General features: G+C 40.2%; 1 protein-coding gene across 1 annotated transcript in view; it reads right to left on the bottom strand.

Annotated features, from left to right (window-relative positions):
• Positions 1-1,763: 1,763 nt before the first annotated feature.
• Prpf4b (pre-mRNA processing factor 4B) overlaps positions 1,764-24,457 on the bottom strand; it is a 34,138-nt gene continuing 11,444 nt past the window's right edge. The window contains exons 4-15 of the mRNA XM_032885291.1: positions 21,181-21,336; positions 19,980-20,061; positions 18,669-18,879; positions 16,478-16,551; positions 14,756-14,846; positions 14,041-14,188; positions 13,130-13,267; positions 12,437-12,590; positions 8,795-8,909; positions 8,019-8,170; positions 7,492-7,578; positions 1,764-6,446 (exon numbers count right to left, since the gene is read on the bottom strand). Of these exons, the coding sequence (XP_032741182.1) occupies positions 6,243-6,446; positions 7,492-7,578; positions 8,019-8,170; positions 8,795-8,909; positions 12,437-12,590; positions 13,130-13,267; positions 14,041-14,188; positions 14,756-14,846; positions 16,478-16,551; positions 18,669-18,879; positions 19,980-20,061; positions 21,181-21,336 (1,612 nt within the window). The 3' untranslated portion in view covers positions 1,764-6,242. The remainder of the gene's footprint in view (positions 6,447-7,491; positions 7,579-8,018; positions 8,171-8,794; positions 8,910-12,436; positions 12,591-13,129; positions 13,268-14,040; positions 14,189-14,755; positions 14,847-16,477; positions 16,552-18,668; positions 18,880-19,979; positions 20,062-21,180; positions 21,337-24,457) is intronic.

Here is a 24,457-nt window from a genome sequence, read left to right as displayed (position 1 = left end):
AGGGCAGACCAGCTCAGAGTCTTATCTGGCAGTGGAAGAGGACAATTCTCAAGGAACCAACACATCTTGCAAAGGCAGGAACGGGAGAACCCGGGGAATGACTAGGTGGCAGATAGAAGAACACCTCAGAACTTTGTAGGTGTCAAACAGGAATTAGAGTGGCACCAGCACAAAGCTTACACTAGGCCCGCTTCACTCCCTTTGGACATATCCCCTCAAAACCTGGAGATGACTTTAGGGTCAGACCATCATATGAAAATATAAACAGTTGGAAATAGCCCTGTGGCCAGTTCCTTAGAAGATACCTAAGAAGCCACTGCAGGACAGGGATGTGGCTTGGTACAGTGAGCCCACTTCAAATGCAGGAAGCCCTGGGTTTGATCCTAGCACTGTATAAATTGGGCCTACACTTATAATCCTAGCACTTGGGAAGTGGAGGCAAGAGAATCAAAAGCTTAAAGTCATCCTCCAATGTGTGCCAAGTTCAAGCCCAGGCTGGGATACATAAAATCCTGTTTCAACAAAACAGGCAAACCAACTTAACCAGAAAAATCTGACCACAAAACCACCAGATGATTCTATATAATCCCCTGAGGAAACTGGCAAGACAAATACATCTGGATACCTTTAGGTTTGCCAGAAGCCAACTTCTGCCATTCTTTCTCATGAGTTTGAAACACAACTCAATACAAAGTAACACATTCAAGCACATTTAGATTAATGCGGCTCTCTTAATTTCTGATGGTTAGTTTTCCACTTTAGACTTCCTCAGCACATCTGAGGCTGGATTTCATCAGATGCATGTTAAAGGTCTTTGGGGTCCTGGGACATACATCCCAACAGGCTACACAGCTCTTTTCAGATCTGATAAAAAGACACCTTCATGGATACCTGAGGTGACAATGCAGTTTCAATCCCCTGCCAATCCAGGCAGAAAACTACAGCAGGGATCTTTACAAAACCACTCAGAACCCCTGCCATTGGACCTGTTCCTTAGTGGGACCCAGCCAGGCTAGCTTCAACTCTACCTGCCGGCTGGCTAACTAACCGATCCACACCTTCCAATCCTGTTCTGCATGTGCTGCAGACTCTTAGTTATTTGTCCCTTGTTTTTAAAAGCTGTGAACATTCCCTTAAAAGAGAAGGAGTGAGCAGAATTTAAGGGTAGGTGGCCTTGACACAGCAATGATCCAAGAAGAGTAAACGCACTAGAAGGGAAAGAGAGATACAACACTGGTGTTTTGGGACCTAATGCTCTGAAAACAGGTTTTCAGTGGAACATTCCCTTCCACACTTTTCCATCATTGTGACTCAAAGTAGTACACATGTAAGTCTCCTAAGATCTTTGCACATATGGTTTATGTGTGTGCACACACGTGAGGGCCAAAGGTCAATGTTGGGTGTCTTTCCATGTCACCCCACTTTTATTTCTGATTCAGGGTCTAATTCTATATAGCAGCAAGTCCAGAGTGTGCTGTGTCTGCCCTTCCAGGAGCACTGGGTTACAGGAAAAAGCCAGTGTCCAGCTTTTATGTGGGTGCTGGGAATGTGAACTCAGGTCCTCATGCTTGCAAGGCAAGCACTTTACTGATGGAGTCATTTCCCTAGGCCCCTCTTCTGAGAATTTGTTAGGTAAAAAGATGCCCATTTACCTTTAATGCACAAGTCCCGAGTCACATTTAAGCAGAGGTTCTTTACAAGAGTTCAGAAAAAATACCAGGTAAGAAATTATGTCTATAAAGAAAATGCCAGTATTCAGACAGTATGGTAGCAAGAGGCACACTTTATTAAGCTTCCTATTAAGTTGTTTGGGATCATTTGCTGCTACAATGTAAGTCACAACTCAAATGGTATCATGAACAATTAGAATACACAACATTTTCTCAGAGCAGCTTCCGTATCTTGATCACTAAATGGAATGGTTCTTCAGAAGAACAGTCCCTTACCCTATATACAGAAGAAGAAAAAGTAAGGATGCTACAATATCTCAGGGAAACCCAAAACAAACAAAACAAAAACCAAAAAACCAAAAGAACCCAAACCTTAGTCAACTTTGTATACAGCGTTGATATGGAAAATTACAAATGACTTGCAGTGAGCATTCACACTAAGACATTGCATGTAGGAGAATAAACTCATGTCGAATATATAATGGTCATAGAACATTTCTTATAGGGCCCAAATGCTATCATAAATCACATGCTATATTGTCACATCTCACTATACAATCTTATCCAAAAAATAAATACTCATTCCCTAAATAATTTAAACTTTAATATATGTAATTCCTTTGTTTTATTTCCGAGTCTATTTCTATCTATGCTGCTAGAGCAGACTAGGAGAAACACAAATCTGGGGCCAAAATGAGAACATTATATTTCACTAACTCTGCTACATACCATAAAATTTGCATTTTGTATTCCAAAAATGTCCTGAGTATTTAGTCTTGTTAGGGGGAAAAAGATGGCAACTGCAATGGTAAAATAAAAATCACGTGTTTTTTTAAAAATAAAATAGCTGAGGAAGAAGCCACTGGGAGTGAAGAAACAGAGCCTTGTTAATCAGGACTTCAGCGTAAATATAAACACTGGAAGGCCGCTCGCTGTTTATACCATGCCGCTCCTGTTCAGAACTGCCCAACTCCCTCACATCTGAAGGTCCTTGAGAACCAAGTCTGCCAAGAAACCTAACATCAATGATGGCTGCTTCCTGGTTGGCTGTCCCTCCTTTAACCTCAGGGAAAAAATGCTTAAGAGCTTTCTGCACCCTCTTCAAGATGTGTGCATGGTCTGCCCAGAATAAGTTAGAAGGTCTTTGGACTATTGCCCATGTATATAATGATTACATGAATATCCATGTATCTTGGTATTCTTTATTTCCTAAAAAGAACACAAATTTGGCTTTAAAATTTTTCTAAACGACAAAATTTTATGAACCTCAGGTTTGGTAATCACTTGTCATTTTTTGCCATAAAGTATGAAAGCTTAAACTTCCTGTCAGCTTCACCTGAAAACTTTTCAGCTAATCAGATACACGAATGCAGGTCTGTCAAATGGGATCATTCACAACTGACCTCAACCTAAGAGAGGTCCTATATAACTCCAACTTCTACTTCAGCGGCCTTACCACATCAAACAGAAGGAAGTTTATCTAATGCAGTTAACTCGGATCCTTTAAGGTCGGGAAAGTGGATGGTACAGCACCACCTTTCTCACCTCCCCAATGTCTGCCATTACAAGTTTATGTCTCTGACACTAAAGAGCTGGTCACAAAGGACTAAGACAAAGAAGAGCTGTTAAAGGAGTCGACCAGCTCGTTAAAATCCTACGCTACTCTTATGATTTAGGCACCTGCTTAAAGCCAAAGCATTTTTTTTAAAAAAGAAGCTCCTATAGGCCAGGCAGACCTTGAATCCCACATCCTTCCACCTCCATTACAGACGTGTGTGCTGAGGTTACAGATGTGGCCACCACACCCAACACGCAGATTACTTTCAAATGTACACTAACCTGACAGCTATTTTTTTTGTAGTGATCTTTAGGACCTAATTCTGACAACTATGAAATATGGGCTTTTTGAGACTAAACTTGCTTTTTATTTTCGAGGAAGGGTGTACCTGCAGAAATTATGATACACAAGAAACACTTTACAGATGGGCACAATAGCACTGCTCTAATAACCACAGCGAAGAAACCCAAACTATAATGTGAAACTACAAGCCAGACACACACTAAATGAGAACTGAAAAGATCTTTTAGGAGACAGAAACCTTGGCTCATGTCTTCTGGCTGCCGTCATCTTCCAGTGAGCAGCACCTAAAACACAAAGAACAAGTAACAAGCAACTTTGTTTTTTTTAAAGAGCAGGCAAAAGCTTTGAAGGCATAAGATGTTTCTAGTGGAAATTAACTTATTAAATAACTATAAAACGAAGCCATGAAAATTACTAGAAGGAAAGCATTAACTATTTTGAGTGAATATGCAGCATACTAGCACCAAAGTACAGTGGTCGTGGTGGGAAAATCCCTACCCATGTCAGTAAGTTGGATGCTGCGCCCGTGACGCCTCATTTAAAAGGCTTCACTCTACCTGTAGCTGGATCACCGTGTGTTTACTTTAGTTAGTCTAACCATGAGGAGACGGGTGTAGGTTCATAGGTGCTTTATTATCTCATCTATCACCTTCCTGGCTGTGTAGTTCATTTCATGTCTTTAAATGGAGCATAACCCACCAGGAGAATGCTGCTATTCTGATATTCCATTCTTGAATGCACCAAAATGTGCATGCTTGTTGTAATTAGGTGCCTGGGTGAATAAAAAAATCCCATTTACAATGTAAAAATACTATTTAAACCCCCAAATGTTATTGTTCTCCATAATCCTCAGGGAGACAAACAGTAAGTTTACCCACTCCCAAACAGAAAAGATTACACAGGATTTTAAAAATTCTCTCTACCATCTTAAAAACACAAAATCCTTTGGGTCGCAAAACCAAGCTGATTTACATGATTGTGTTTTAAATTGTTGCTAAATGTTTATCTACACATGCTGTCAGAAATAACCTTGTTAAGAAGGTGAAGCTGGTGTCGCAGCAAATCAGACCCCTTGGAGAAGGCGTCGAATGGCCTGTGCCCCGCTTTCCTTTTTCTCTTTCCGCACCATCAAAAGGAAAAGTGAGAAAATAGCAGAAACATTAGTTAAATCCTGAATTATATCCCGTAACCTACTACACTGAGGAATACCCTCACTACACTGAAAGCTGACAAAATCTGAAGGACTTTTTCTGGATGAAATAATAAAGACCCTAATTATTTAAAAAAGTTAAAAAATGAGGCTATAATGAGTTACATCTTTAGCAGGTAATACTTTCAGAAGAAAAACAAAGACTGCTTTAACTATTTACAGTTTACCTGACTTACCAGCACTGAAGACAAAATCTTTTAAAAATGGCTACAAATGCCTTGTTCACAAAAGACTTTATTATCTAGTGATGCATACTGAGAACATACAGAAATCTGCATGGTCCACTTCCCATGCAGTAGAACAATCTTCTCATTACAGTAAGTGAGTGTCAACTGTTTATGCAATAGACAACACTTTAGAGTCACATTTTAAAAGAAAAGCTTCATTTACAAAAGAAATAAAAGGTAAAGAAGCAATTACCGCTTTTAAAAAGCAGCTGCTTTGTTCAAGAGTGGAAGGTTTATGCCTGTATTGAAAGACAACATGATCACAAATAATGCAAACAATGAACAAATGAAAAACACGTTTACCATAAAGCAGTACACTTCCAAAATGACATACAAATAGTTAAAAATCTCATTATGTTGTCTATCTTTTAAATATGAGGACTTTGGGAAGTAGGCCTCAACATTTTAATTAGTAAATGAAAACTATGCAGTTTCTATGTCACTAAGAACTGTATTTAACAAAATGTATAAAGTCTATAGCAAGTTGATTTAAAAAAAAGTAAAGTTAATAGGAAACAGTACACTGAAGGCGCTCTACCCATCAAGCGCATACGCTTCGAATTTTAAATGTGATGAACAGAACAGAAACTGTAACTATGCCACAGTCGCGATGCGAAAAAAGAAAACAAGATCAGTTATCACACATGCAGGGAATTCCGCCACAAAGCTATCCCTCATTTTCAATTATTCCAATAAAATAACATCTTAAAACACTGGTGATGTTGATGGTTTAGCTTACCTTCAGTGTACTGAATGCTGTACACAACCTGCTTTAAAAGAGGAGACATCCCTGCAGGCAGGCTCAAGAAGGAACAGACCCCCTTCGGCACTGACTACACCAAGGGCATGCTGCTGTGGCCTGCACACACACACCTAGGGAAACGTGAATATAAACAGCATTTATGCTGGCCATTGTATCTGAAGAGCAAACTGAAGCCAAGTCTGCTAAGAACAAATCAACCACCCAGCACTGCTACTCATAACAGATGCTTTTTGTCTTTATGTGAACTGCAACCATGTACATTAGCACTGTAATTCTGTGCAGTCTTGGCAATTAAAACATTTCTACAGTGAAATTTCACATAAGACACAAAACAGATTAACTAACATTTCTAAAAGAAATATCACCCTCGGTGTTAATTCAAATATATCATGCTTCCTCAAATTTGCTGCAGAAATATTTATAAGTTTATATACATTAATAATAAACTGCTGTGAAATTTCTTCAGTCTTTGTATTTAATTACTCAAACCCTTGGAGTTTCTTCATCTCATTTAAATTTTTTCCTGGATGAATGCATGCTGCAGGGCCTGGTTGATGCTAATTCGCTTAGCTGGGTCCAACATTAGGATCTGGTCCAACAAGTCCTTTAGCTGGTGTACTTTTTTACGTTGATCTTCAGGAAGTCGCTGGCACCCAATCAAGTCAGCCAATAGGTCCTTAGTTGGATTAATGGTGCTCATGACAGTAACTTTCTCCTAAAAATAATTTTTACAATGCATAGCTCTAAATAAGTTACATGCATGTAAATCAGACTTTTTTGTCTACCAAAATATTAATACACAAACAAGAATACTTATGATGATAAATCAGAGTTTTGGAACTGTTATGTAGTTTTAACCTCCACATCTTTTCTAAGAGAATAAAGAACTTAAATGGAAAAGATCTGCAAATTAACCATGAACGTGCAGTGAGCATCTGCGGCCTGAACTGGGTTTCTCTGGCTTTAGTGTTCAGGGGCAAGTGAAGCAGGTGTATGATAGTGTGTATGTCAGCAATGCTGGATAAAGGAAACGGTTAGGAGAGGCGGTCACTCAGGACATGACTCAGCTCATGGGAGTCTGTAAGCAAAGGCACTGAGGCCTGCCTGCCTGAACCAGGGTGCCTCTTGGCCAAGAGTGGACTCACAGGGAGAACAAAAGTGCTGAAGAAGGTTGAGGTCGTATGACAGAGAGCTTATAACTGCAAAAGTCAAAATATAGAAACCTTTCTCCAACAGCAATCTAGAAGACACACAGGTGGGAAGCCAGACCAAGGGAACCTAAGGAAAGCACGGCAAGGACCTAAATAGGAACCTACCATCTCCTTAGGAAAATGTCTAAATCCCTTCATTGTCTCATAGCCTGGTAGTTTGTCTTTTTTTTTTAAAAAGTTTTATAATTTACATATAAGTACACTGTAGCTGTCTTCAGACACACCAGAAGAGGGAATCAGATCTCATTACAGATGGTTGTGAGCCATCATGTGGTTGCTGGGAATTGAACTCAGGACCTCAGGAAGAACAGTCAGTGCTCTTAACCACTGAGCCATCTCTCTAGCCCAGACTGATAGGAATTCTGTGGTCACTTTAGAAGCAATCACAGCTCCTCACAGCACACAGAACAAACTCACTTCATGGCAATAGAACATAGAGCATCATGGATTGAGCACAGTGGTAGAGCACTGTCCTACTAGGAAGTGTGAATCCCCATTTCAGTTCCCGCCACATTGAGTACTACTATGGCACACATAAGCCAGACTTACCCTCTCTGTTACTTTATCAACTTCTATGTACATGAAGTTCAGATTTTGGTCAAAATGTTGATCTTTGAATACGCCTTTCCGGATCATCTAAAAACAGAAACAAATGGTTTTAAAACTACTACAAACCTTGCCTGGCACAGCACCAACTCTATGTAACAATTATTCACGAATGCCCTACTTAAGACTTCCTTGCTGTGCTCAGAAGCAACAGCTCTTAGCAAGTCTGCAGTGCTCAGCTACCTTCTCTTCTGACCAGCACATGCCATGACGAGCCAACTCGCATATGCAGCCCTTTCCATTCTGTCTCCACATGGCTGCATTTCTCCTCATTGAAAGAAAAGGAGTTTCCCTCTGATAGCCCTTGGCTGGTTAGAACCACAACTGAAACACCCCAACAAGAAAGGAGCTGCAGCGTCAGTACAGCCACACAGCTGCCAGCCGCACTTCTGAGAGCTTGACTTCACAGCTCCAGGCTAGGGGACACAGTGTTAGGAGTCTCTGAGTCCTCAGGAAGGAGGTTAGCCTACCTTATTTGGCATTTTTCCTTTAAGGTCCATGGCGAGCTTCAACATGTGGTTATTAGTTTTGCCAGGAAATAAGATTTTTCCAGTATAGAGTTCATATAAGGTACAACCTACAGACCACATATCGATACCATAGTCATAGCTTTTACCTATAACTAAAACAAAAGGGAGATTTTAATAAATGAGAGTAAGAATGAGCAACTCCTTAGTTTTTATTGCCAGTAATGGGGCACTACCGTAGCTTGAACTATAGCCAATCCATATTATCGTAGTTTAGTTTCATGTTTTTTCCCACTAATTCTTAACAGAGATACTTTAAAAAATAAACAAAAACAAAAAAGCAAAACAACAACAACAAAAATGCCAACAGGTTTACAAACAGGGGAAGGAGAGGAACCGGAGGACAAGTACAGGTGCTTCTCTTTCTCCTTGACCTTTGCTGGAGGTGCTAGTCAGCCTCAACCCAGGCACCAGGAAGAGAAAAACCAAAGGTCCCACACAATCCATAAACGTGATAATCAGACCTTGAACAATCAAGAGCAGTCTTCTAAAGTCGAGGGTTTTCCACAACTGTTTTGCTACTCTTGCTCGACATGATCAAGACTCCTGTCACAACTACCTTCATTCCACCTGAGGAGGATGAACTTGCTATGGTTCCCTTCCTCATGAATGAACTCGTGCAGCTGCTGAAGTGTGATGGAAAACAGTGCTTAGACATTACACACGCTGCTTCCACCACAGAGGATGGCCCACGTACAAGAACATTCGACGACACTTACTGATCTCCGGAGCACGATAAAATCTACTGACAAGATAAGGTGTTATGTCATTGTCTGCAACATGTGACGCCGATCCAAAATCACAAAGCTTTAAAATTGTTTTGGATTCATTAACCTGCAAAATATTGTTTAGGGAAATTCAATTCATGTCAGGAATAAACAGACAAATTAAAATTGTCTTTATGAATTTAAACTAATCCCTATACTAAGAACAAAAATCACTCATTTCAAAAATTCCTTTTCTATTATACAAGTTACTAATTATAAAAAATGTTCAATATTTTATTACAATTATAGTAAGACTTTTTTTTCTAGTGAGGAAACACAGGGAATACCAGGTACACTTAATTTTACTCAACTGTATTTAAATCTCATTTCATGAGGCAAAGCATATCTAAATTTCCCTTGAATGCTTAAAGTCAAGTTATAAACAAAGTTTCAAGTTTCCATAAGAGCATGAGAACATTTAATAGAAAACCTGACTAAATCGAATACCAACTGCCAGCGAATGACAATAGCGATGGTGGCCCACGACTACATGCTTCAGCAGTCACCCAGGTTACAGCATCTCAAACTGTCACCACTTTAAGTCTGAAAAATATTAAATCCCTTCAACAGAAAATGCTGAATGTATCTGAGCTGATAAACGTAAACTCTGTATTAGTCATTTGTTCTCCTTTTCTTGGTAAATACTTCCACATACACAGCAACAGTGACATCTGCTGAGAAAGGCTGGAGCTGCTCCCATGACTGCTGCCACTCATGACCAGAAGCATGTTCAAGATCGAAAAGTGAAGAGAATTCACATTCCAGAGTCCCTTCCCCGCTTCAAAAGAGACACATATACAAATTCTGAGTTGGGGCTTGAACTTGGACTACTATTCCCATCCCCATGACAATGAATAGTTTAACCAGCTCTAGTCCTCTCTGGGGTAGGGGGTATTATCCTCACAAAGTGTAATCAGTGTTAACAGACTAGACTATCAGTAGGACCCACAGAACGAAGTTCCTGCCCCCAGCCCAAGGACAGAGTCTCTTTATGTAGCTTTGGCAGGACTGGAACTCTTATATGTAAATCAAGCTGGCCTTGAACTCACAAAGTCCATCTGTCTCTGCCTCCATGTTCTGAGACTAAAGGCAAGAGCCCCTAAGGCCAACCAAGCACAAATTATTTTAAACTACAACACAATATCAAGACCAACTTTCTTACTCTGGAGTCCAGCAGAAAAAGTTGTCTTAAAATGGCAAATACATTTTTTATAAAAACAAATAATCCACGCAGCTACTGAGAAAGTTGTAACACCTGCAGCACTGCACCCAACCAACAACTACCGAGGGACACACACACACACACACACACACACACACACACACACACACACACACACACACACACACACACACACACACACACACACACACACACTTTGCTATGTAATTTCTATTCCCCATGAAGAAGGCTGCACATCATGTGGCTAAAACCAGGCTAAAGGCACTGGACTGTCAGAAATGAAATCAGTTCCAGGTGTTCTCTGAGATTTTTTTTTTCCCCAAGAAGGTATATTTAGTTTCCAAACTTCATGTGAAAACTGAAACTAACACTGATTAAAGAAGGTGCTAAGAATGAAAACTTCTAGGGCCCTGTCAAACATCAGACTGCCATAGCACTACTCAAGTGTTTGCTGTGTCATTGTCTAAACTGCACGTTTATTGTACATCTATATTGTTTTTCACAAGTTCTGAAAAGACAAATCAGAAGTTAAAAATAAATAAAGTTGGCTACTCCCTTTTATAATCCATTTACAATAGACCTACCATTTCACTAACAGCTGAGCAATCCCACCTCTAAGTTATATCAACCACACAACATGATACAATATAAACACAAACCCAGATCAATATGGAATGTGCGTCATTATTAGTCTAACAGCCTGGAAGGGACTATTCTAAGATAGACGGTATGTGTGTGTCTCAATGGGTGAAATGCTGGCTTTACAAGTAAGAGGACCAGAGTTCAGATCCCAGACACACACATAAGAAACTGGGAGTAGTGTTAAGTATCTCTTTATCAGCACTAGAATGGTGGACACAGGATACTCACAGGGGTTCACTGGCTAGCTAATCTAGCTAATGGGTAAAGTCCACATCCAGTGAGAGACTATTTCAAAACAAAACAAAACAAAACAGAAAAAAAGATGGAGAAACAGTAGAGGAAGACATTCTATGCTGGTCTTTGGTCCCTTCATGCTCACACACAGGCAGCAGTTATGCACATGTGCACACACTCGTGTACCAAATACATAGAGCCACACAAAATAAATGTGAGCTAAAGAGCTTTGGGACTCATTAAACTTTTTGAGATCACAAATTTGGGGATACAGTATTAGAGACTGAACACACTGTCTCATGCGAGCATCAAGCACTCTATCAATGAGTTTCAGTATCTTCTGCCCAATCGCAAACCAAGAATTTAGTTTGTCACAGCTCAAACCTCACATATGTGGCTCTTCCTCTGGGGCATTATTCTAGAGCTGATTTAAAAAAAAAAAAAGAAGAGCATCAACCAAACAAGACAAAACCAAACAAACAAAAACCAGAGGTGTGAGGGCTAGAAAAATAGTGCAGTTGTTAAGAGGCTTATGACTCCAGAGGAAACGGTTGGGGGTGGAGGTGGTGTTTGATTTCTAGAACTCACATGGCAGTCTATAATGCCAGTCCCAAGGAATCTGGTGTTCTGCCACCTGTGGACGCTCCACTTATCTAGTGTGTGTATGAGTGTGTGTGTGGAGAGTGTGTGTATGTGTGTGCATATGTGTATACATACACATACATACACGCAGGCAAAACACCTATACACTTAAAGTCAAAATAAAGAGCAAAACACAAAAGGAGAACACATCACTGCAGATGATGAAACAATTAACCAAGTTGTGAATATGCTTCAGAATGTGAATACCACAGAAAGGAAAAGGGGCCAAAGAAGGGAGAGGTGTGCTTCTGCGTCAATGATCTCACCATGATAATGCATCTCGAAATTTCAAAAACCCCAGACATTGTGAAATCTGATTGCACTACATCAGAAAGCACTAACAAGAAATGTCATAACTTCAAAGGAAGGCCTTTTAACAATACCTTGAACCTTACTGCTTGGGTCCCCAGAAGCCACTTCAAAGGCAACAAAACAAAACAGTATCTGTAGTCTCAGCATGAGATTTGGGCAACTGGGGCAAGAAAACAGTGAGTCTGAGGCCACTAAAGAGCAAGACTGGGTCTTAAAATACCAAGTGACCCAAACAAGCACCTTTTAAACTCCAAACAGCAGAGAGCAGTCCTGTGTCCACAAGACCAGAACATACTTCAACACGCAACACTGAATATCCTCTAGCAACCCAAGGAGATCATATCATTCTTGGGGTCACTGCACACTATAAATTCCTCCATCAAAATTTTGAAAAGGGACAAAAATTCATTTCCTCTTTCCTCATAGTTTTCTATGAAATCCACTGCTCAATTTCAAAGACAAAATTTGGCAAGTAAGTCATAATGAGCTATTAAACACAGAATTATATTAAATCTTATTTTTTTTTTTACAGTGTAACAATAATGGATATACACACAAGGTAGCATGGTTGTTTGACTTACCAGAATATTATCTGGTTTGATATCTGCATGTAGGATATTACATCTTTTAAGGAGTTTCAATGCCAGGAACAACTGCTGACTGTAAGATCGTACAGCCTTAATATGAAGACCGACATCCTTACCATATTTTTTTAATACCTCTCGCAAATTCATACTTTAAGGAGAGAAAAAAACAAGAAAATGGGGTCAAAAATCAAATATAAAAGGCAAAAATACTTTCAAGCACAAAGCAAAACCAAGTGCAAAATAAAACTTACATAACTGTTTGAGAACCCTTATTCCAAATGCCTGATAAATTACTTGGCGCTGAGCTGAGGGAATACCAGTATGTCCACAATACAGCCTCCCCATAAAGCTCAATTTTTAAAATAAACAAAGGAAGAACTTCATTACTTAAGCAGAGTCTTCACCTGAAAATGCAACTCAGAAGCCATATTGCTCAAGGCAAACCTGGTATCTGTCCCCACCACTCCAACTGTGTGCATCAGAGGCGCTGACCTGCAGGGTGCCTGAGGTTACTCACTGTCTGCCAGCCAATACAGAACTCCATGCTCTCCACATTGATGATTTTCAGGATAACACAGTTAACAAGAAGAACCAACAGGAAGCCTAAGCAGTTCCTCACATTTACCCAGCATGAAGCTGCGATATAAACTATAGGAGCAACTGACTACTCGGGTCTTGACACTTTACCTGAGAGGCTCAAATACGAGACAGAGATGCTGTTTGTGGTAAAAGTGTCTGAAGAGGCGTAAGCAATGGAACTTGTCATCAGGATCAGCATCGTTCAGTTTCTTCAAGAACTCTAGTTCCTTTAAACCAGTCTTTTGCCTGCAATGAAAAAAAGATTAGGACACAAGAGTTGAGAAGTAACATCTGCTACGCATAGCCTAATATACCCTGGGTAACACACTACCTGTTACTTAATTAAAATCTTTTAAATCTCAAAACATCTTGATATAATTATTACTCTGGTTCTTCTAAGAATGTAACATTGGGCATGCCTACCTAAGTATAACTTTACTAATGAAAGTCTGACTATAAACTAGTAAATCACATCAAAAAAGTGAGTGTCTACAGTACAGAAGGTTAGACTTTCCAACCAAATCTATCTTTCTGAACCTAGGATAATCAAAGACTTCAAGGAAAACCTGCAATTCTTCTAACATTTGAGGCAGTGAAAAGCTGGCTCTGCTACAGCTGGGTGTGTAGTAGACTTAAATACATGGAAATGGCAATTATTTATGCTTATGACAGAAAAAAGGCAAGAATGACAGACACAAATAATTCCTGTCAGTAGCTAATCAATCATTTTGATTTGCTGGCTGCTACAAGTTCAGTAACAATCCATACCCTTCCATTTCTCCTGTCTAGATTAAGGGTGTGAGAGCAGAAGATGGCATTAGGTGACACAGAAGGGGGCGGTGTCTAAGGACATACTGGTACAGAGTAGCTACTGAAACGACTTTGACACAATAGAACTTCCCATCTAACACATGGCTCTAAATTAAAATCCTACAGTAAAAACCTTTTCTAAAACTTTTAATTAACTAAGATGCTGGTTGGGTGTTTTGTTGTTGATTTTGGTTCAGTTAAGCACTTACATGAGTTCATTGTTCCTGATGATCTTTACAGCCACTTCCTGATTGGCTCTTGCATTATCCCTGGCACGGACGACATTACTGAACACACCCTGCCCAGTGTAGCCATATACATTATAGCGCTTATCTAGGACTTCCCCGATGTTCACACCTAAAACCAAATTTAAAAACTAAAGATATGATTATGAAAACAAAACTAAGAAATCACTTACACACTGGAATTAGTTAAAAAATGGATCAAATCTCCAGTTTCCAATAGAGGATGGAAAACCAGTCACTGCTCCACTGGTCATCTCTTCAGAAAGTGACAGAAGTCGAATTCCTATTTCAGAAACTCTCAGAGTTCCTGTGGTCCTATCAACTGCAGACAACTTTATGAACGTGCTCACTAAGGAGCTACAGTACTGCATGACAAATGCTCCATGACTAGCACCTGGCTCCCTTTGTATGCTGTTTCTCTTATAAGATGGTCAAGTGGTAGACCTCTTCCCTAGAGAACTCATTCATGCCTAAATATATCTACATACAAATTTAGGCTTGCTTTAATTAATATGTAATGCTTCTGGGCTACTGGCTGGAATATAAGAAAAACTCACATGCCATGACTGGCCGTGCCATACCTTTCTATAAAGAGTTCAATAATGTGTGATTATTTGAGCAGTGTACTTTTATGGAATTGCACAATGAATTTTAAAGTTGATGAGAAATGCAAGCTTACGGTAATAGCCTTCTGCATCTGTCCAATTATCTCTGAGGTTGGGATTCTCTTTGAAATCTTTCCCAATGCCAGCGGCCCGGAGACGAGCACTCTGAAATGAAGGAGACCAGGTAATTGCACATTTAAAGTAACTCCTTAATAACAAAATGGCAATACTAGCATTTTATTATATTAGTTGATTGTTACTATTACTTATATACAAATTCAAGATAGCCAAGGTAAAATTTTCCAAATGTCTTACATCTTAAAATAACAGGAAAAATATTTTAGAAAGATTTCCAAAAGTTTTTGGGCGTGATTAGGCACTAAAAATTAAGATAACAGTTCAAAATCAGGTCTGGTTTCCTTTAGCTGATGAGCCAGACTGGAGAAACTCCTACAGACTGGAATTCAGTTAACGAGCCACAGTGTCCACCATTACCTACCGATTTGCATCAATTCCTTCTCTGCCTCCCTGTCCATGGAGACATTTGTACCCTTACCACACAGGCATGAAATGTAGTAACATTCACTGGCTGCACTAGGTTGAGCCTGTGTGGAAAATTAAAAATAACAACATCTATCTAGCATTTGTGAATAACCCTATTCCATATTATGCTCCATGTTACCCAGAAGGTCCCGAGATAATGCTGTAGCTTATTTATTAAACACCCCCCAACTCACACTCCCAAGTCTCTGATAAAGGCTTTGGTTCCCAGGCTGGCACTGCTGGGAGGCACTGGGATCTTTTAAAGAGCTGACACCTATAAGATCAAAGGAGATTGTGAGACCCCAAATCCTCTTTGTCTCCCCCTTCTTGACTATTAAGTGCGCAATTTTACTGCCACCTGCCGCCGCCATGATGTACTCTCTACTCATGGATCCAGACCAGCAAGGACAACTGATTATGGTCTAGAACCCAAACAAATCTTCTCTCTTTATAAATTGTCCAGGTATCTCATTAGAGTCATAGAAAGGGAACTGAGCATCACCCAGGCAAATGGTGATGCTGAGACTTCAATGGGGGCACTATTTACTTCATCTTCTCAATCCACTCTCTTCAGTGTTCCTGCTATGCTCCATGTGATGTACTACAGATGTCTTAGGCCAAACCCAATGTTTCATGCAGTGATTATTTTACCTCATTTTGTTTTTTTCCTGTAACATCTAACCTCTCTCCTTCTTACTAAGGATCTATATCTATATCTATATCTATATCTATATCTATATATATGAATGACCGACCCTTTAAATATAAACTGAAATGGCTTCAGACTTTCAGGTTTATCTATAATGAAGACCTTCAATAAAAAGGCACTGACAAAACATTACAGCAAAAAGAACAAAAATAAAATAAAAACAGAAAAATACTACTAACAAAGATCACCTAACCAACCCCATAAACCCCATTATGGTATCTAACTACTACACATATCTTCCTCCTGACCATGTGCTGAGTGCCATCTGTACATACATGCACAAGTCCTACACATTTAGGCTTTAGGGTGGATGTGCAACTTTGGTAAAGTTCTCCAACTCTTCTGTTGTAGACCTTCTAAAATTGCTGATACAGTTTTGCCTCAGAGAGGAACAAGGCTAGTACACTTCGGTTCTGAGTTGCTGCTTACGCAGCCCGTGCAGATGTTAGCACTTCCGTGTTGTTAATGTGTACCTCATTGCTCCGTCCACTCACAAGCATTAGATACAGACTTTTTCCTATGTTACTAATATACAATTACTCACATCAAAATAAGCAGCAAACATATCATCGGATTCTGTAAACATATCAGGTGCCAAAAGCTTCTTCTGAGATGAACCTTAAATGAAATAAAAATGTATTAGAACTTGGAACATAAAAGCAGAAATTAAAATCCAAGTCAACAGAAGAATCAGTAGTATTAATCAAACTTCTCCTTCTTATACATTGGTTTTCAACTGATAATTCAATTGAGAAACAGGTTTTTACACTTGATTTGAAATATCCACTACAAGTACAAGGCAGAAAAACTAACATCCACTTTTGCCATGACCAGTTTAGATAAAAAGCTGTATGATAATCTTGGACTAAAATGAAAAGCTATCCTTAAGACCTTAATTTAAGGCAGTGTGGTGGCATACTCATTTAACTGCAGCACTGCAGAGGCAGAGGCAGAGGGAGAGGGAGATCTCTGAACTCAAGGCCAGCCTGCTCTACAAAAGATATCCAGGACAGTCAGTGTTACAAAGAGAAAGCCTGACTTGGAAAAACAAACAAAAAAGTTTCATATTAAATACCTAAAAGGGTAAATTCCCTCTTTAATCAGATATGGATCAGCCTCCACCAGTTTAAAATTTGCCCCTAAAATACCTAATACTCATAAAGAAAACTGGGCAAGAAAAAAGAAATACAATGGTTTTCAATAAGTGAACACCCAAATCACAGTAAGAGAATATAAAATCAAGCTACTGTTAGGTCACAAGTACTTATCAAGGACAGTGACTAAAATTCTAAAAGACAACAATACTATTTTAATAAAACTTTGGATAAATGCCAGGTATGGTTTATGGCATGGCAAAATAACATAACTTGCAAGAGAATTTGACAACTTATAGCAAGAACACACAAATAGTCCAGTACTGATCTCAGAATCCTTACATTAATACTGGAGAAATGAAAACAGAAACTAAAACCTAAGTCAACAAAAACTTTTCCTTCTTATACATTGGCTTTACTGAAAATGACCTGATGCACATTCTTATTAAATTAGAGTGCAATGAGTGGCCACAATTCAGCCAGATAACTCAATCAAATATCCTTGACAAGAAATGACAACCAGTAGATTCCCTGTCTTGCCAAAACCTGTATTAAAAAAGCAGGGCATTGGATATTAGCCCAAAAGCTCAAAATACCCAAGGTGCAATCCACAGACCACAGGAAGCTCAACAAGGATGACGAAAATGCGGACACTCCCACCCCTTCTTAAAAGGGGGAACAAAAATATCCATAGGAGGAGATATGGAGGCAAAGTTTAGAACAGAGACTGAAGGAACGGCCATTCAGAGCCTGCCCCACATGTGGCCCATACATATACAGCCACCAAAACTAGGTAAGATTAATGAAGCTAAAAAGTGGATGCTGACAAGAGACCGGATGTAGATCTCTCCTGAGAGACACATACAGAGCACGTCCAATACAGATATCAATGCCAGCAGCAAACCACTGAACTGAGAAAAGGACTCCCTTTGGAGGAATTAGAGAAAGGACTGAAAGAGCTGAAGGGGCTTGCAACCCCATAAGAACAACAATGCCAACAAACCAGAGCTTCCAGGGACTAAACCACTACCCAAAGACTATACATGAACTGACCCAGGGTCCAACTGCATATGTAGCAGAGGATGGCCTTGTTTGGGCACCAGTGGAAGGAGAAGTCCTTGTTCCTGCCAAGGTTGGACCCCCAGTGCAGGGGAATGTCGGAGGGGCAGTGGTCAGGGCGGTCAAGGGGAGGAACACCCATATGGGGGAGGGGATGAGGGGCTTATAGACAGGAAACTGGAAGGGGAATAACATTTAAAATATAAATAAATATATCTAATAAAAAAAGAAAAGAAAAAGAAAAAGCAGGGCATCAAAGCAGCAGGCACTTGTGATCCCAGCATTGGGGAGACAAAGACAGCAGCTCCCTAGCCAGCAGGGCCTACTCAGCAAGCTGCGAACCAATCTCAAGAAAAGACAGATGGGAACTAAAAAATAAAATCTGAGGGTTTCCCTAGGCCTGCATGTGCACTCCTACCATACAGACACATATATACACAAAATAAGCTAATAAGCACATTAGCACAGATCATTACTTGAGCATAATATTCCTATTTCTTTTTAACTTTCCTCAAATCTAATTGTTATAAGGTTACATAGCTAAAACTGCAGAGAAAACTTCGTTAAGATACTCTAACTCACCATTATTCTGTTCAACTGTCATTAGATTATGCTTGGCTTTTACTGAGGCTTCAAATGTGTCAACATTCTCCCGCTCATATTCTTTTACGTCAGCAGCTACCCGCTCCAAGATGTCGTCTGGCGAAGGGGACCGTGATCTTGTGCTGCTCTGGGGGCTGCTTGGCTCAGATGGCACAGATATATTGCTATCTTCCGCAAGATACTTATATTTCTATAACAACAGTAGATACATTAGCTTCATAAAGCCAGATTATTACCTAAATATATGACTTGCAAAGAGATGCTGTGGTAAGACACTGGGCACTGCAAATGTAAAAGGAATACGTCCTCACCCGGCTTACCTCACGCACACATACTTATAAAATTCCCAATTCTGCGAACTCTGAAAAGTAGTTGTTTGGTGTATATTCAAAGTGGTTTAACCTGACCTGACCATATGAAATTTTATCCTGTGGTCTGACTTTTCTCTCAGGACAACCAAGGAAATGTGGTTTGCCTTTCAAAGCAGCAAAGCTTATTGCTTCCTGACCGCTGAGATGTGTACAAAAACCTTTCTCACTCAGTTTTCATTTAAACCCCAACTGTGGGCTGGCAATATGGCTCAGTGAGTAAATGTGACTGCCATTAAGATGGCAACCCAAGTCCAATCGTCAGAACCCACACATGGTGGAGGTCAAAAACAACTCCTACCAAACGATCCTCATTTCCATGCTCAGGCTATGACACAGGCATGCACCTGTACACACACACCCCTGTACACACACACACCTGTACACACACATACACACACACCCCCACCCCACCCCCACACTAATGCAAAAGCTTGAAGCAAAATTGAAATTTAAAATTTGCCATTATCCTTTTAGGTAAAATAGTTTTTTTTTTTTTTTGGTTCTTTTTTTCGGAGCTGGGGACCGAACCCAGGGCCTTGTGCTTCCTAGGCAAGCGCTCTACCACTGAGCTAAATCCCCAACCCCGTAAAATAGTTTTTTATATAGTACCAAATAATTGATTTTGCTAAAGGAACTTCCAATTTATCCTATACTGTAAGAATCTTCATGTTTGTTTAAAAAAAAAAAGAATATTTCAAATTCTCACGTTTTACACAAGTAGTTTATATTTTAGTTTGATAAACAAAACAAAGAGCAACAGGTCAGTTCTAACAACTAAAGAAATGGCCATCTTTCTAAGTCTTCTGTAACCTGGTTACTGTCACTCCTAGTGACCTGGTGACTGTCACTACTTCTTTCTTTGTTCAACTAAAAGCTGTTCTTGTACTGATTACCAAGACTGGAAGGGCCATCATATTACCTGCACAATTGCTTGCCTCTGTATCCTTCTCTGTTCTATTACAGCCTCTTCATCTTCTTCCTCCACATCAAAATCTTCAAGGCTTAAAAAAAAAGTTTTCAAACATTTTTGCAGATTCCCAAACTGTTAACTTGTACATTTTAAAATTAAAGTTGGAGCCACAGTCTAAGCCATCATCCATCTAAGGCTCAAAGCTGTCTAAGGGAGCCCAGCAAACATCACCCTCACCTTGTTTACTGCACCAAAACGGGAAACAAAAAAGATTTCTGCATTCAAAATACCCACCAGTGACTCTTTTGTGACCTTAGAAAAGAGTTTTTACTGCTTTGATCTAAGTTTTCTCATCGATAAAGCAAAAGCAGAACAAGTAAGCTGATATTTTTTCCTGAGACACAGAAAACTCATGGAAGCTTCTAGTCTATTTCCTATCAAAAATGCAAGCAGGCTATGGTCCACCTACAAACCCAGCAAAAACCAACATGACAAACAAAAAAGGATTAAAAAAAGGATACATACAAACACTTGACTCTTTTCAGACTGGACAATGTGCTCAATGTCCAATGCCACCTGGGCAGCCTGCCCACATGTTCTTCAAGGACCTCCCTGATCTTCATGACTTATTAAGTGCACCGAGGAGTACGTCTAACATTAACAAGCGCACTGCGACTACGCTAAGCTCTACACTTCCTAGCTTCCTCAGTCATAGACTCAACAGTGGCTCCTTAGTTCAAGCACTGCTGATTTTGGGGGTGGCTTGTTTTGAGGGGAACTGGCCTGTGCGTCACAGGATCTAGTTATCCCTGGCCTTCTGCCACCAGGTGACAACATGTCTTTAGACACGAACTGTTTCTCTACTTCATTGTAACAGATATACTGCCCACCAACTAGTCCAACTGAAAGGCATGCAACATCTGACACAAACTGAAAAGTCTAAATTTTGTATAGAAACTTCTTCCCCCAAACTGGTCTGCTCTTTCTAATAAAAATAAAAGGAAGACAGTAAAATAATGGCCCGATATTTAACTCAATCTAGAAAAAGCAGAGTCCCTAAATTCCAAAAAAACATACCTAATAAGCACAGAGGGCTAATTTTTAAATCCAGGCTGAAGTGGGATTCACTTGTGACAGGCAGAAAATGAAGCCCTCCCTGCCATCTGTTTTTCTACACTAGAAACATGAGATGGTGACAGCCCGTTCTTACTTATCATCAGACGAAGACTCTTGCTCAACTTTCATTCCTTCCGAGAGGCTTCCTTTAAATTTATCTTCCTTTACTTTGCTTCTGCTCCTTCTCCTATGACCACCCCGTGATCGAGATCTTCTTCTCAAGCGTGACCTGCTCCTTCGACTCCTATCTCTATTTGAAAAAAAAAAAGGGACATATAAATATTTGCTAAGGTATCGAATAAAGTTTGCAAATGACACCATGTGTGGGGAAGAATAAAGAAGACTTCGAACTCTATGCTCAATTTTTCTGTGAACCTTATAATGTCTGTACTGGATGGTTTTGTGTGCCTACTTGACACAAGCTAAACTCATGAGAGAGGAAGGCACCTCACTTGAGGAAATGCTTCGATGAGATCCAGCTATAAGGTATTTTCTCAATTAGTGACCAATGGAGGAGGGCCCAGCCCACTGAGAGGAATGCCATCCCTGGGCTGGTAATTCCTGGGTGTGTAAGAAGGCAGGCTGAGCAAGTCACGGGAAGCAAGCCAGTAAGCAGCACTCTTCCATGGTCTCTGCATCAGCTCCTGCCTCCAGGTTCCTGCCCTGCTTAGGGTTTCTATCCTGACTTCCTCCCATGATGGACTATAGATTCAGAAGTATAAGCCAAATAAATAAACCCTTTCCTTCCCAACCTGCTTTTTGAGTCACTGTGTTTCCTTGCAGTAAAAGAAACTCAAACTAAGACACCTTCAAAATCTATTCTATTAAAGAAAGGTACCCAGACATGGTGAGACACCATTTAATCCCAGCACTCAGGAGGAGGCTATGAGAACTCGGAATAGCAAGTCCCAAATTCTTAAAAATTTGTTTTTAAAGATTCTGTTTGTTAGGGCCTAAATGAGTATGTATTTCTGTATGTGTGTATGTGTACAACTGGTGCCTGCAGAGGCCTGAAAAGGGCATTCAAGCCCCTGGAACCAGCAGTGGAGCACAGTGAGCCAACATGTGGGCAGTGGGAACCAAGCTCAGGACCTCTGCCAGAGCAGCAAGTTGTCTTGAGGAGTCTCTCTGGCCTCTCACTTAGAATTTAAACAACTGAGCAGTTAATAACATTTATTGAATTACACATTTTCTCATGAATATGGAGTTAAGCGCAACAGAAACAAATACTTATGTTTGTTCTTTTGGTTGTTCTAGGACTGTGTGTGCTAGCTAGTCAAGCACTAACTCTAACCCCAACCCTCTACCACTGAGCTACACTACCAGCACTTCTATACTCTCAAGAGCACCACAGCTATGACTCATGGGCTGCTGCTCTGTACTGTGCTCATGCATATGTAATCGTGTATGTAGACATGCTGTGAGGGTTGAGTACAACAGCTCTCTGCAAGGATGCAGAGACCAGAGCAGGATGCCTTTCTCTATTGTCCTCCAGCTTACTGCCTCGAGACAGAGTCTCACAATGACCTGGAAACTTACGTTTGTAGCTAGCATGGCCAGCTCTTGGGATCCACTGGTCTGACCCCTAAATGCCTAGGTACCTGTAGCCATGCTCAGCTTTCTGTCTGAGTGCTGGGCTTTCCTGCTGGGAGAGCAAGTGTTCAGTTTCATATGCACTGAGGCATCTCTCCAGCCATACAGTTATTTTATTAATACAGCAAAAATGAGGGTCTCGGCTATGGTTACTGTCTCAGCTGTTTATGCCAGCTGTGCTTATCTGAAACTGTACTGGTAACTACATAAACTTCAAAAGTGACAGTGTAGCAAGATTTCTGTGAAACCTAAGTTGAAACTACAAAACCAGGACAATAGATGGCTGCTAAGAACTAGAGTCAAAGGAAACACTGGTCACCAAGAGCCAAGATCTTCTCCCCTAGAGAGCGGTAATTGTGATGACTACATGTGCCTGTCACAACTCCTAACTTTACACACAAGAAAGAGTTTGTTACTTTAAAAATCTTAAAACTGTATTACCTACACCTTCGTGCACGCACACACATACACACACATACACCAGAAAACAACTCTCAAGACTTGGTTCTCAGAAGATACCCTGTAGGATCTGGGGATTATTCAGGCTCCGTGAAAGCACCCCTTCCTATTGGTGGCCTAATCATGCTTTAGTAAAACCAATTTAAAAGCACACTACTGTTTACTATGTACAGGAAAGACAAACATGCCTACGTCTACTGCGATAAACTTTAAAATTCCAATTAATCTATTTACTTATAAATTAATCTATTGACTTATAGTGAGAAGGAAGGGAAAGGGAGGCTGTGATCCACCCTGTGGATCCTGTGGGTCCAGGTCCTCTGCATTAGTAACCGGGTTCTCAGGCACAGAACCATCTCCCCAGCCCAGTTTACCTACCACTCTTGCAGAGGACCTAGGGCCAGTTCTTAGCACCTGTATCAGGAAGCTTACAACTGCCTGCAACTCAACTACCTTTAACTCCAGTTCCAAGAGATCCAATGCTCTCTGGCCATCAAGAAACCTACACACGTAAAAAAGATAACTCTACAAAGAGAAAATATATCCACAACTGAGAAGACAAGAGAACTGCCAAGATGGCTGCCGAAGAAACTCAGTAAAGGCAGAACCTTCACACTGAGCGAACAACTTGACTTCTATTTCTAGGAAGACAGTTTTAAAGAGGAAGTTATCAGAACCACATAAGGTGGTTCTAATGTAACCCTTCGGTGTATTGTCTTCCTAAACTATATTCAAAAAGAAGTTAGAAGGTTAATGTATGCATGGTTTTAAAAATCTTTTTTAATAACCTACAAATAATACACACTTTATATACAATGTTTTCTAGCAACGAGTTGAAATGTTTATTTTTAGTCAGAAAATACTAACCAGAAATCAAGTTATTTATACAATCTTTTAGCAAGGGCTAGTTAAAAAATTTTAAGTATTATCAATTTTAAAGACTGTTTTGATTATGTGTGTCTGTATGCATGAATACCATGTATATGCAGGTGTCATGTCCAGGAAAGCCAGAAGAGGGCACTGGATCTCTTGGAGCTGGAGTTACATGTGGTTGTGGTCACATGACATAAATGTTGGGACCCAATTTGGATCTTCTAGAAGAGCAGCTGAGCCATCTCCTTAGACCTTAGACCAAATTCTTGGAAACAATGGTTTGTGTAGGATGGTGTCATTATGCAGCAAGGCAGGTCCAGGATAAGGTGAAGCCTGTCACCGGAGGAGAAGAAAAGGTAGGCAGCGGGGGTGGGGGTAGAGGTGGGATGGGATCTAGGAGAAATGGGAGAATCAAGATGGGATGTTGGGGTGGGAGGATATATGAC

Source organism: Rattus rattus, chromosome 14, assembly GCF_011064425.1.
Source record: "Rattus rattus isolate New Zealand chromosome 14, Rrattus_CSIRO_v1, whole genome shotgun sequence".
In the NCBI taxonomy this organism is placed as follows: Eukaryota; Metazoa; Chordata; class Mammalia; order Rodentia; family Muridae; genus Rattus; species Rattus rattus.
This window is presented reverse-complemented; position numbering and strand designations above follow the sequence as displayed.